General features: G+C 42.5%; 1 protein-coding gene across 1 annotated transcript in view; it reads right to left on the reverse strand.

Moving 5' to 3' along the window:
• Window positions 1-13,366, reverse strand: part of ETF1 (eukaryotic translation termination factor 1) — a 28,999-nt gene extending 15,633 nt beyond the window's left edge. The window contains exons 1-2 of the mRNA XM_081233418.1: window positions 13,218-13,366; window positions 12,953-13,056 (exon numbers count right to left, since the gene is read on the reverse strand). Of these exons, the coding sequence (XP_081089544.1) occupies window positions 12,953-13,038 (86 nt within the window). The 5' untranslated portion in view covers window positions 13,039-13,056; window positions 13,218-13,366. The remainder of the gene's footprint in view (window positions 1-12,952; window positions 13,057-13,217) is intronic.
• Between the last annotated feature and the right edge of the window lie 273 nt (window positions 13,367-13,639).

Here is a 13,639-nt window from a genome sequence, read left to right on the forward strand (position 1 = left end):
CACTGTATAGCACCAGAGTTGGGCAACCTTGCACTCACATCCATTTAACATCCTAGAGAGGACAAAGTGGTAGAGATACCCAAGAACATAATCTTGTTATAGGATTCCACTTAAAAAAAATGGTTTGGAAGTATAGCTTGCCAAAAAATTTTGTTTGGTAGATTACTACCAAGTTGCTAAATCTGACACACTACTTGAAAGTTAGTCTTGGCTTCTTACTCATTTTGAATTTTGACTAATGTTTAAAAAAATTACCTTTCACTAGTTTCCCCTTGTGCCTCTCCCTACCCAGGCTGGGGGAAACCTTAAGTTTTTGAATTCATCTGACACCTGACTGGGGATGAGGAAACAAGGATTATTTAAATGGATGGCTTTTACTTTAGAAATTTAAAGGCCACATTATAATCTCTGATGTTTTGTATGTTGGGTTTGATAGAGCAAATTAAAGTTTTTCCAGGAATTCCCTGGCAGTCCAGTGGGAATTCCACTGGAATTTCCACTGCAGGGGCCATGGGTTCGATCCCTGGTCAGGGAACTAAGATCCTGCACACTGCACTGCGTGGCCAAAAATAAATAAATAAATAAAAAATTTAAAAATTAAAAAGGAGGCTTCTGGTTTTAAAAAATAAATTAAAAAAAAAAGTTTTTCCAGGAAAGCTTCCAAACAAAATAAATAATAGTCCTCCCCGCCCACCCCCCCCAAGCCAATCTAAGTTGCTAGACCAGTTTGTGTAAACACCAAAATAAAACCAAGGAAGCTGAGTATTTCATTTTAAAGTAGAGCCAACAGTCCTAAGGGGAGAATGAGAAATAAAGCTCTCACTAAGGGGCTGCTGGCAGTGTATGCAAACTACGCCTTTGATTTTAATAGTTTTCATCCACTCCTCTGCTTTGTCACCATGTCCCTTTCCCAAGTCAAAAGGCTCTCATTCAAGAGCCAGTGAATTATGAGGTATACAGCAATGATTCACATGCAGGTTGTAAAAACTGAGCAAAATAAGACACAACATACAATGTGCCATGTAAGGCCTCTAGGGGCCTCTGTTCTCAGATCCCTTCTTGTTTCTCATCATTTTAGGGGCACTTTCCCTTTTCAAAGAAGAGTTCAGCACTGCTTCCACCCAGAAGACTAACTTCTGAGAAATAAAACAGCTGGGAGACAGAAGGAAGTAGCTGTAAGTAGACTAAATATGGACAGTAAATAATACTAGACAAAACTCAGGAAGGAAGGGAATTTAAAGAAATAGCTTACAGCTTTCTGTTCCCTCATTCTCAAAGGTGACCGCTGAAAGGGAAGTTTCTCTCCCTAGAGTAGTACCACCAGTTACTTACCTAATCCAAGGTTTCATGATCCCTAAACACTATGGACAGGGAAACATAAGGTTCAGATTGTCAGGACTGAAAGGTCTCTAAAGAAGAAAACACAAGGTAAGCAGAGCAAAGCCTGGGCTGTGGGGTATATGTTTATGTAACTTTACGGCTCTCAGGATTCCAGCCTTAGGATTCAAGAAGCCTGCTGATGCAGATGGTCATAAGAGTGACAAACAAAAAGAAAAATCTAGGTACTCTTTGACCTGTAAAGATCTCACCAGTGCTCATCATTAACAATGCTCAAGAACACTTTAGAAAGGTAGGTAGGAAGAAAATGTGGTACCCACAAGTTTGTCCACTGGCCAATTTGCATGAGAGCCGGCAGAACCCTTGGAGAGCTTTCTAAAAAGCAAAACAAAAATGCTCAGGTACAAAAAGATCTCCCCTTCCTCTATATTCTGACTCAATAGCTCTTGAACAGGGAGAGTGAGGGTGATAGTGATTATGGGTTAAGAGAGTCTCAGTTCTCAAATGGATTGATTTAAACAGAATCAGGTAGATTTTAATGCATAACTAGGGTTAAGAATCACCGTGTCTGGGTTGCTTTCTATGCCTTTAAGCAGGACCTCTTAGCCAGCTCAAGTTGTGGAGATTCCATGACCTCACCCCTACCTAAAGAGAAACTCAGAGCCCAATTGCTGCAAGTAAGCTGCTGTCATTTACCCTAGCAGTAACACAACTCCAGTGAATTGTGATGGCTCAGATGTGCCCAACATTTTCCAGCCAGAACCCTATCATCAAATCCCTGCCATCCATCTTATCACCCCTACATAATAGAACTACCTTCAGGTTAGGGCCAGGAGCATTTTAGAGACTGCCTACTACACTGTTTAGTTGGGACTTAAGAGTAATATGCCCCCCAAGAAGTTTTCATCTCGATGTTTGTCTAGGATATGCCTAGGATATGGATGGCCAAGGTTTCCCCTATCCCCTTTTCAAGCTCGCAAACCTCAACTTAAATCTCAGACACAGCGTTTCTTGGATTCACTAAGCTAGCTACATTATATGGATCACCAGCTGAAAATCAATCAGTTCCTCTCCAATTACTACTCCTTTTGTCATTTTATTCACCGTGGTTTTATGTGGGTTTAATATGGGAACGTAGTAGGAGGGTGGTTATGAGCACAGGTTTCCAAATCAGATTTGGGTTCATGTCCTGTCCTATCGGCACAACCTAGGGCAAATTACACATAAATCCATTTGGGACTCAGTTTCTCCTTACTTCACAAGGTCATGAGGATTCTATAAGAGAATACATGTCAACTGCCTAGCATGGAAGCAGATAGATTGCTAAAATGGTAACTAGATGGAACTTGATAGCTTCTTGTGCCCTACCCCCCTGCCTTTAATAGTAAAAACCAGAATTAAGGGCACAGCACAGCTGGGCGGGGCAGGGTGAGGTGGGGAGCAACACTGTTAGGTGGTGCTGTAGTCTTCTTTGAGTCTGAGTAAGTCCCAAAGAGGGAGATAATAGTTGACTTTGTGGTAGGTGGTAATCACCTTTATTGGGTTACAGGACCTGCCAAATCTTCCAACAGAACAAAAGAACCAAACCAAAACACAGTTCAAAACAATATGGTCAGAACACTAAAGCTGTTTTGTAATTTATCACAAGGGAGAAATACAGAAATTCATTTCCCTCTAAAACTTTAAATAGCTTAAGTGGCTTCATCTTACAGCTGTGGCATGGGTTAAATATTCCGATATAATTCAGAGACAGTCACTTCTATCTGGTTATCAGTCACTTCAAAGATCTGACCTGTTTTCTCTTCCACCAAGTAACAGTGAAACAACACTTACTTATTGAAAGCAGAACTCATTTCAGGACATAGTGGATACTCAAACATTTGAGAATGAATAAATGGTTAATTGCTAACATAAAAAATAGGGTCTTCTATATATAGTCTCTTCTAAGCAGACACCAGAGATTTATTTTAAACTACTAAATAAAATACCAATTAAAAGTTTGACAATCTTTGGAGAGGAACTAACATGTGCTTAGAAATGACTAGTTGTCCCTGCTTTAGCTTAACTAAAATGCTCACACCATCCCATCAGTCTTTTACCACAACAAAACTAACACTTTCAGAATGCCTTCTTTTGCCACCTTTAATTGGTTCATCCTCACCTTGATGCCTGGCCCCCATATTACCTATGATGCAGGTAGGAGGTGGATGGGGCTGCTTTTTATAAAGAGCTTGTAGAATACCAAACTAAGGGAGGATTCTGTTACTGTTCAAAGAGGCTAGACAAAGTTACTAGAAATTGATTTTGTGCAACTGACCTCAGGGTTAGATGCCATTACCAGATGGGACAAGTACCAATATCTGAACATGCTGAGACATTAAAGCAGTCTCTATCCTAGAGGATACAGTAACTCAAGATGTCCCAATATTTTACAGAAAGTAAAGTTTACAGAAGGTTCATTTTATCCTCAAAGCACTAGGATTGCTGTCCTCCAAAACAAAAATGTATATATCTGGTGGAGTATTTTTTCTACAATTACAGGAATTTACTTTGTCATAAAAAGAAAACTAAAAACAAACAGATCGACCTAGTGGAATATTCCACCAGGGAGCAGCAGAAGCTGGAAAATTTCTCTAGCATTCTCACATCAGTGCAAAGCCAGGAGATATCAATCACAACCAACATTAGGGACTTACTAACAACCAGTGTTCTACACAGGACTGTATAAATGAGAAAGTCCACTTCTTATCTTTTCTGGCCACTATGCAAGTACTTTTCAAATAAAAGAAAAGCCACAGCCTTCCTGTTAATCTTCTTTCTAATACACAAATGAGCTTCTGGGGAAGGATTTAAAACTTAAGTTTTTTCCCTCACCAATGACGCCCATTAAAAACAAACATGTTCAGTACCCAAATTCTTCCTAGGGTAGATCTGCAAACAGCACGCCTCTTCCCTTTTATCTTTGCTCCTCGGTCTCCACAGATCTGCTCCCTCTAGTAAATTGAAGATCTCCTTGGACAAGAATCCTCCTTTCAGAAGAGAACAGATGTTTCTATTCAGCAAAAGAAATACTAATCAAAGAGCAAGGCAGTGTGGTACAATAGTTAGGATCAGAGGCTCTGGAATCAGGAAAGGGGGAACAGAATCTAGCACTGCCCCGTATTAGACTGTGATATTAGGCAAGCTACTTAATCTCTCTGTACTTCAAATTTCTTCATCCATGAAATAGCAGTAACAGCTTTTCTCACAGAGCTGTTGTGAGGAGCCAAAATGTATGCTATTCAACCCATCTTCAGAAAACTAGTTTCATTATTTGATTAACCCTGTCTTTCCCGAGTAGCCTTCTTGCTTAAGTAGAGTCATAAAGGCCAGAAGATGCCAGAGAATGGGATAGCCAGATAGGAAGAAAACTTTTTTTCTTCTTCAGTAAAAAGCTAAAAATATCCAGAGGTATTAAGGAATTAATGTTTGGGGATCAGTACATTTTCAGTACTTGCAAACTAAAGTTTATTTAGGCTGAAAGGCAAACTGGTGTTGGGACTGTCAAAACTCTGTCAAGCCAACTTTACCAACAAGGCACATATATGCAAATACTCTGCACTATTTCAATACCCTGACAGCTCACCAACTATCGACCAACACAAAGCTTTTGAATCTAATTTTAGGCTAACTGGCTTTTAATCAAGAATGAATTTCAGTGACCATTTCAAAGTCTCAGATCAGTTACAGCTCCACTACATCCGTGTATCAAAGATACTGTATCAGCCAAATAATACCAATGCCCACAGTAACATTCTTTGAAACACTTGCCTTGCCTAGGAAATCTGCTCAAGCAGTTAAACAATCTGTCCGTTTTTGACAGTGCCCAACGCCTCATTCAAGACCCAAATCATCTGCTTACGCTACATCTCCTTCAACATGTACCATGTTATTCTGGGGCCAGAAATGGTTCATAGTATCACTCCAAGGTTGTGTGTCAGACCATTCTCATGGTATTACACACTGCTCCCCTAAATGTATAAACGTCCAACCTACAGCAGATGTTTGATGAAGCTTGTAAGCTGACTGGTTAATAGTAAAAAATACATTTATGGTCTTTGTTTTTCATATACTTAGATGTGAGTTCGGGGGAAAATCTAATTTACAAGGCCACAGACATGGCAAGAAAAAGACAATCTTTTGTTTTGGCTAGGATCATTCTTCTAAAGGAGACCTTAAAGGATAAAACAAAAATGTGAAAACAGAAGAGTACAGGACCAGTACCCCCCAAGTTATCTACATGACAAGAAGGTGTTGTCAGGCACCTGAAAATGTCAAGTCCTCTGAACTGGGTAGAAAAGATGGTGATGAGTAAAGACAAAGTATACACTGGATGAAAGCTACATGTCTCAAAATTGGTGTTAAAGATATAAAACAACTTGCAGGTTAAAAAAAAGGGCAAAGCGGACATGTAAATACTTATAAGACACCTATTACATACAAATTAAGGAGATAAAAGAGAGACGGCTGGATTAAAGCACAGAAAGCTTGATCAATCTATCAATGTAAAAGAATCAAGTGTTTTTATCTTTGTATCCACAAGAATAATAATGAAATTATGGCTCTTAATCAAACTCAGTTATGTTTAGAAGTGAGAAAAAGAGCAATCATTGTTTATCTCAAATCACTTAGATTCAAAGACAAAGATACCTGTTCAGAAAAAGAAAAAAAAGAGAAATTTTCATTCCTGATAGGCAGTAAGCTAGGGTTCAAAGTATGTCCAGTGGCATAAGAGAAAGCTGTTATCAGAGGGAACTTCATCATGCTCTCTGAGGACAGCTGCCCCAAAGAGAAATCTCATAATTTCCAACTTGCTGAAAAGAAGAATCTTGAACCCCCTCTAAATCCTTTCTCCCCCCCACTAAAAGAGCAGGCTGCTGAAAAATTAAGAGACACCTATCGAATGTATTCTAGAAGGAGGTTCTATTTTGAGATCCCTGGAGAACAGGCTGGACTCAGAAAAAATTTCTGCTGCCCAAGTTCTCAGAGGGACAGTTCCAGCAGTAGGTCTAGGGAAAAGAGGCAGATTTCTCCTTCTGACTCTTTAAATAGGATCTAAAACCATTTAGCCCTGCTACAAAACCCATATTTTAAGTTTTCTCACAACCAAACATGTTCTGAAAGGTTTGCCACACTGAGCACACCCTCAACCCCAAGCTCGAAGAAAAAGGGCCCTCTGCTAAAGGGGTCCAACTGGTGTGTGTGTGGTTCGGGGGTGAGAAGGGGGGGAACACTGGAGACCTACATTACATTCTGTCTTAAATGGTATTCTAATTAGGTACTCTTGCTTACCTAGGAATGTGTCCAGAGCAAGCCTTCCTTTCCTGGAAGGATAAGTGTATCTGCTGTTACAATGAGAAGTCTGTCAAGAGTTGAAATTCAAAGAAAGTAATTGTTCATTAGGTTCACAGTGCACGGAACACCATGCCAGAGTACAGCGGCAGTTAGGACTAGATCCGAGTTAAGGCAGGCAGCCTATGACACTTGGAATGGACTGAGGAACACCACCACACCCTGCTCTTATCTCCTCCTCTTCCCTTTACTACCTCTTTCTTGCTCTCTTCTCATGGCTCAGACCTGTTGGTGGCATCTGTATTTTGACCCCTTAGTGAGAAGACACCAAGACCTCTGTAGTTATCTGTTCTATACTCATCTCTTCTCAGGAAATTAAAAATATTCTAATTCCTGACTTTTCTCTAGTGGGGTCTTTTACCTGTCTGTTAACAATCAGAGACAGGAGGGGCAGGGGAAGCCAGAACACAGGATGAAAAAAGCCTATTAAGAGCCTGTATATTCTGGTATTAGTATGAAAAACTACAAAGTACCACTCTAGTTACAGCCAGCTCTTTAAGGATATGGAGAACAAAAGTAAAAATAAAAGTACCCGAGGGCTTCCCTGGTGGCGCAGTGGTTGAGAGTCCGCCTGCCGATGCAGGGGACACGGGTTCGTGCCCCGGTCCGGGAAGATCCCACATGCCGCGGAGCGGCTGGGCCCGTGAGCCACGGCCGCAGAGCCTGCGCATCCGGAGCCTGTGCTCCGCAGTGGGACAGGCCACAACAGTGAAAGGCCCACGTACCACCAAAAAAAAAAAAAAAAAAAAAAAAAAAAGTACCCGAAATTTATCGCTTTGAGAACGTTCCAAGTGTCATTTAGGTGAGTGTTGTACTAATCAACAATTTTCACTTGGGAAAGGTACCCAAACACATTTTAGATACTTTAATTTATTTGAACCATATAAACAATCTGTCTGTATTATTTGTCTTTAAAAAACCTATTCAACGATTTCATAAAATTACTAACTTCTAATTCAATATAATGTAAGGAATTTTGTGGAGATTTTGGTCTTTGTCCCCGGCCTTTAGCAAAGCTCTTAAATCCCTCAGAATTTCCTGAGATGGGAGTTTATGTTATTCATACGGAGTGCCAATGAAGTGACTTAGGGTGGGGCCCCTAGGCAGACTTAGGATGGAGCTTGTCACCAGAAAGACCAAGTTTGAGGGCTGAACTTTCTGCTCTATCCACAGACCTATGGGAAGGGGAAGTTGCAGAGTAAGCTCTATAAAAAAAGTTCTTGAACAAGATTTAATGAACTTCTGGGTTGGTAAACCCAGGTGGCATACCCCAGTTTCACAAGGACAGAAGCTTCTGCACTCGGACCCTCCCAGACCTTGCCCCATGTACCACTTCATCTGGCGGTTCGTCTATACCCTTTATAATATCCTTTGTAATAAACAGGTTAACATAAATAGTTTCCCTGAGATCTTTGGTCATTCTAACAAATTACTGAACCCAAGGAGGGAGTCATAGGAACCCCCAAATTATAGCCTGTCTGATAAGTAGGGTAGGGTAGGACTTGCTTTGGCATCACAAGTGTGGGCAGTCTCATGGGAGTGACCCCGTTACCTAGTGGGATCCGACACTAACTCTGGGTACTGTCAGAATCTAATTCAACTGTAGGAACGCTCAGCTGGTGTCCAGTGAGAATTGGAGAACTGCTTGGTGGGGAAAAAAAACACACATCTAGTATCAGAACTACTCAGAGTAGAGGAAAAAGATACTACCCCCACCAGTATATTTGGGGGCAGGAAAGACAGTCATGTAAAGCCAGGTAATTTATTTCCTTCAAAGTCAAGATATCTACAAGTTGTTTTTAACAAAAGCTTTAAAAATGCCCAAAGACCAAAGAAGACTCAAATGAAGCTTAGAAACTGCGCTGATTTTCAAACATGGTTTATCTGACTGAGCCCTCATTATATATGAAATATATAAGATTCCCTGCCGAAGATAAGTGAAAAAATATTCTAATACTCACAGACACAATTTAGCCCAAATGAACCTTGTCTGTTCCTTGGTTACATTCACCACTGTCCTTGGTAATAACAGGCTCTGGTTATGATTTTATTACCTGAAAACTATAAAGCTTCCAACACAATTTCTGCGGCTACCTCTTGCTGGCTCAGAAAACATTAGGAAAAAGCAACCTAAATTTCCCATCTGCCTTTCTCCTACATACCTTCACCTGGTTTAGTTCCTTATTCAGAATACCCACAGCCATGGTTTCCATCCACATGGTCCTAGTTCCAGTTGACTTATGTACACATTTATCCTCATTAAGCCAACTACAGAGAATATGCCAAGAGCAATCGTAAGCCGGGAAGAGCTATCATTAACTTTAAGTGGGACTTATATATAGGAAAAGAATTAGCTGGTTATTTTGCTAGCATACACAGAAACCAACATTCTACCAGGCTTATATGAAACTAAATATGTATGTTCCACCCAACTTAAATTCAAGTTATATGTGTAACACACTTTTTAACTCAGAAAATTGAGTATGACAAAAAGACTACAAAAAGACTCCTAGCAAGTTCTCCATTTTAGTCATTTTGGCTCCTGTAAGTGGTCTTCCATAGCATAAAATAGTCTGTTATAGCTCAGATTACAATTTGAGTAAGTGTAGTCATGCATTTTTTTTTTAATGTAAAATATATCCATTGGGCAGTACAACACATTGGTTCAAATCCTGAGCATTGCTTTATTCCAGAAAGTAAGATATTTAACCTCACAGCCTTAGTTTGCCTTTCCCACCAAATGGTGGCAATACTTCTGTGAGGGTTAAATGAAATAATGTATTGCTTAACACAGTGTCTATAACATGCTAAGTGCACAATAAATTATTGTGCTTAGAAACTTCACTCTGTTCAGATGTCCTTCATCAGTGAGTCCATTTTACAGGTGGTTCCCCTTTAAAGCTACATTACCTTGGGGTCATATATCAAGATAATCACATAGTGACTATCTCAATTTCAAAATTACTCTTATCCCAGCATACCTTAAGAACCAGGGTTAAAAAAAACACCAATCTGTAATTCTCATGCCCAGAATTGCTGGTGTGTGTGTGTGTGTGTGTGTGTGTTGTGGGGGGTGGTGGAGAAGAAATCTTCATTTCCAAAGCCATTCTACTAATCTGCCACTAAGTGCTATCTAGTGCTAATAACCATGCTGGAACACAACCTGTTTTCTCCTGAAACCCACAACTTGCCCCTTAAACACCAGCACAGATAGATTTATTGTGCTATACAGTTTGTGCTTGAAGTCCATCATGCTTCTCCTAATAGTATTTTACCATTAGGCAAAGAAGAAAAACATTTCTCACTGTACACTATGATAATCTAATGAGTCTAACACAACTCAACCATGATAATACAATCTTGCTATTCTCAAAAAGAAATTGGTATATACCAAGAACCGTTTGAGTCAAACAGAAGAAACTTGTGACTTCCTTCCTAATACCTAGAGATGACCAAGATTTTACATTTTCATGGGATCAAGATGTAACCAAATCCTCAATAAAAACAAAGTAGGCAAAAGCAGGACATGATTATGAACCACACTGTTTAGAGGACAGCTTAATCTTGTATAAAAACTACTACTTGGAAAAAAAGTTCTGCAAAGAGAACCTCATTTTTAGTATGTTTGAAGTTTACTGGACTTTGCTAATCAAAGGACTAAAGTCTTTAAAAGCTTTAAAGAGGAGCTTAAAAGTTTCAACTGGTTAGGTAACATGGGTAGGAACAAATTTAAGAATGAGCTTCCTTCATCAAGCAGTAAAGGGAATGCTGTTATTAAGTAAGCACTGTTATCTTCAGTGTCACTTCACTTGGACAAGAAGCAAATTATAGTTTGAATTCATATTTTAGACTTCCTCAGAGTATGTAATGTATTCAAATTCTAATGTGTGAACCTGCTTTCAAGTTAAAGTAACAAGAGGGACTAACCTGGTGGTGCAGTGGTTAAGACTCCACGCTCCCAATGCAGGGGGCTGGGGCTCAATCCCTGGTCAGGGAACTAGATCCCACATGCATGCCACAACTAAGGAGCCCACGTGCTGCAACTAAGACTGAGCGCAACCAAACAAATAAATAAATATTAAAGAAAAAAATTAAAGTAATAAGAGAACAAACCCAAGGGGTACATCCAGCTTTAAACAACAGTAACAACAGCAAACTGTAAAAGCCATACTCAAGTGAAGGATTCAAGTAACATAACAGCAGGTGCTAGTGAAATAAAAGAACCCAGCTAATTCCTGGTAGTGCATCATAATGGGTCATGACCTATATTGCTCCTCCTGTACAGTATTCTCACACTTGGGGAATAATTATTCATTCTACCATGTAGCAGAGAATCATCTGTGTTCAAGTTCTGGTTAAGATTATTATCTAGGTCTGAATGTCGTATTAAATTCAAAGAAAAACAAACCTACGGAATGAAAAATAAGCTGCTACCTTCAATTCATATCAGAGAAAGTGAGCAAGAGCCCCAGTAACTGAAGAGGACTAAACTTTCAGAAGCTTCACCCCAAACAGAACTGTCACTAATTACTAGGAACAAAACACAATGGCAGAGACTTCCCTCGTGGCACAGTGGTTAAGAATCCGCCTGCCACTGCAGGGGACACGGGTTCGAGCCCTGGTCCGGGAAGATCCCACATGCTGCGGAGCAACAAAGCCTGTGCGCCACAGCTACTGAGCCTGCGCTCTAGAGCCCGAGAGCCACAACTACAGAGCCTGCGTGCTGCAACTACTGAAGTCCGCACGCCTAGAGCCCGTGCTCCGCAACAAGAGAAGCCACCGCAATGAGAAGCCTGCGCACCACAATGAAGAGTAGCCCCCGCTCGCCACAACTAAAGAAAAGCCCACGTACAACAACGAAGACCCGATGCAGCCAAAGATAAATAAGTAATAAATAAATTTATAAACAAAACAACACAATGACAAAACTGTTAGCCATGGGCCTTCAATGGAACTAAGCATACTTTATTTCATAAAGCAGTAACAACTATGAATCTGATGAATCCTATCACTGCAAATCTTCCAAGCAAGGACAAACCTGGGCTGGAAACCAGAATGTCCAATTCCTGTACTGAAAACAACTTTTAACATGGCCCAGGATAAGCCACTCTGCTCTTCTAAGGATGCTGAAGACGTAAAAATACGTCATGTCCAAACACTTTTTTCCCCCCACTTCCTGTAAGTAAAGAGTTTCCATGACTGGGAAAAAGAACAAAATAAAGTAATATAGTGAGAGAACAGGTATACCTCTGATACACCTTCCCCCAAAGAACAACTTTTTTTTTAATTAAAAAAGAGCATATAAAGTCAGTTTTAACCTAGTCTCCCCTTCCCAAAACGGACACACCTAATAGTTTCTTACCCAAATTTACAAAAAAAACCTCAAAGCCCGCTTAATCCAGTTCTGAATTTCAACAAGCATTAATACTAATACATCAGCATCTCTACCCCAAGAGTTCCAGAGAGAGGCCAAAAGGGACCCTGTTGGTACAGTTCACATGAACGGCCCCATAACTGGGATTTCTCCTGTATATACAGATACACACCTGTCAACCAAAACCTCCCCCACTCCCCGACCCCGCACACATTTTCAGTTTAGAGGTGGGTCCTGTAACAGCCAACACCAGGAAGCTACGGAGTAATTAAAGGACTTGGAGGAAGTCATACTGGGAGAGTTGTAAGACCCAGAGAAATCAGAGGAAGTCAGAAAAAGGTTGTCCCTGACAACCCCTCCTTCCCGCCCCATCCAAACTTCACCCACCCGGGTCTCAGAAGCCCGGGAGGGGGAGGCCATTTTAATGAAGCTTGGCTGAGAAAAGTGAAGGAAGGAGAAGAGAGGAAATACGGAAGGCGTTCGGAAAGCAAGGCTGGGCCCTTTCCCCCAGCAGCACCCGAGTTGGGTGGCAGCACCTGGAGCTCAAAACGGGAGGTTTGGGATTCAAGCGCCTGAAAGGGGTACAAAAGTAGCAGTAGCCTACCACGAGGGGGTTGAGTGGCCCGAGCCCCGGGAGCGGGACCCCTTAGCCCAAACAGGGGAAAGGGCCCCTTCTCGGACCAACCGCGCAGACCCTCGCCCCTAGGACTAGGGCTACTACCCAGAGGTCCAGAAGGCGGGAGTTGGCTAGTGCCCGGTTCTCCTCATCCGGCCATGCGGCGCGGGGGCGGCCATCCTGAGGGGTCCGGAAACCAAGAGGGCATGGGGGGGCCCAGACGCGGCGCTCACCCGCGGGCCGCCTCCAAGCTCTTAATGAGCTTTTTTATCTTCCATATCTCCACGTTCCTGTCGGCAGCACTGGGGTCGTCCGCCATCTTCTCGCCTCCTCCTCCCTAGAGCGGCCCGGCGGGGCCCGGAGACACCAAGACCACAGAGTTAGCGCCGCCGCTGGGGCAGAGCGGCCCCCTTCCTCGCCACCCCCGAGAGTCCCTCCTCTTCCCGCCCCGCGCGGCCCGCCGCGGTGGTCGCTGGCCTTTCCCTTCCCCTGGCTTACCTAAGGGCCCAGTCCTGGGCGGCAGCGGCTGCTCCTCCCCGGCGGCGGCTCCGCGGCGGCGGCTCTGACGTAGGACACCGGCTCCCTCTTTCCAGGCAGCTGCATGTGTTGCAATCCGCTCACATGGGGCCTGTGACATCACTTCCTCCGCCAGGGGCTGAGTGGAAGTCGGCAGGCGGAAGGGAGGGGGCCGGTGAGGAAGAGAGGAAGCTCTGCGCGCGCCGCGACTTTCCATTGGTTCTCTGGGCCGTGGCCTAGAATGAGCCCGCCGATTGGCCGCAGCTGGGGCCGCGCTGCCTTGTGAGGTAGAAGCCGGGGGCGGGGGAAGTACCTCCTTCCTTCCGGTCCGGAGAGCCGAGAGCAGGAAGCGGGCGGAAGCAGGTGGCTCTCGCGAGGATTTCCTCGGAGCCCCACCTGGCTCA

The sequence above is a fragment of the Mesoplodon bidens genome, assembly GCF_964165515.1.
Source record: "Mesoplodon bidens genome assembly, chromosome: 4".
NCBI lineage: Eukaryota > Metazoa > Chordata > Mammalia > Artiodactyla > Ziphiidae > Mesoplodon > Mesoplodon bidens.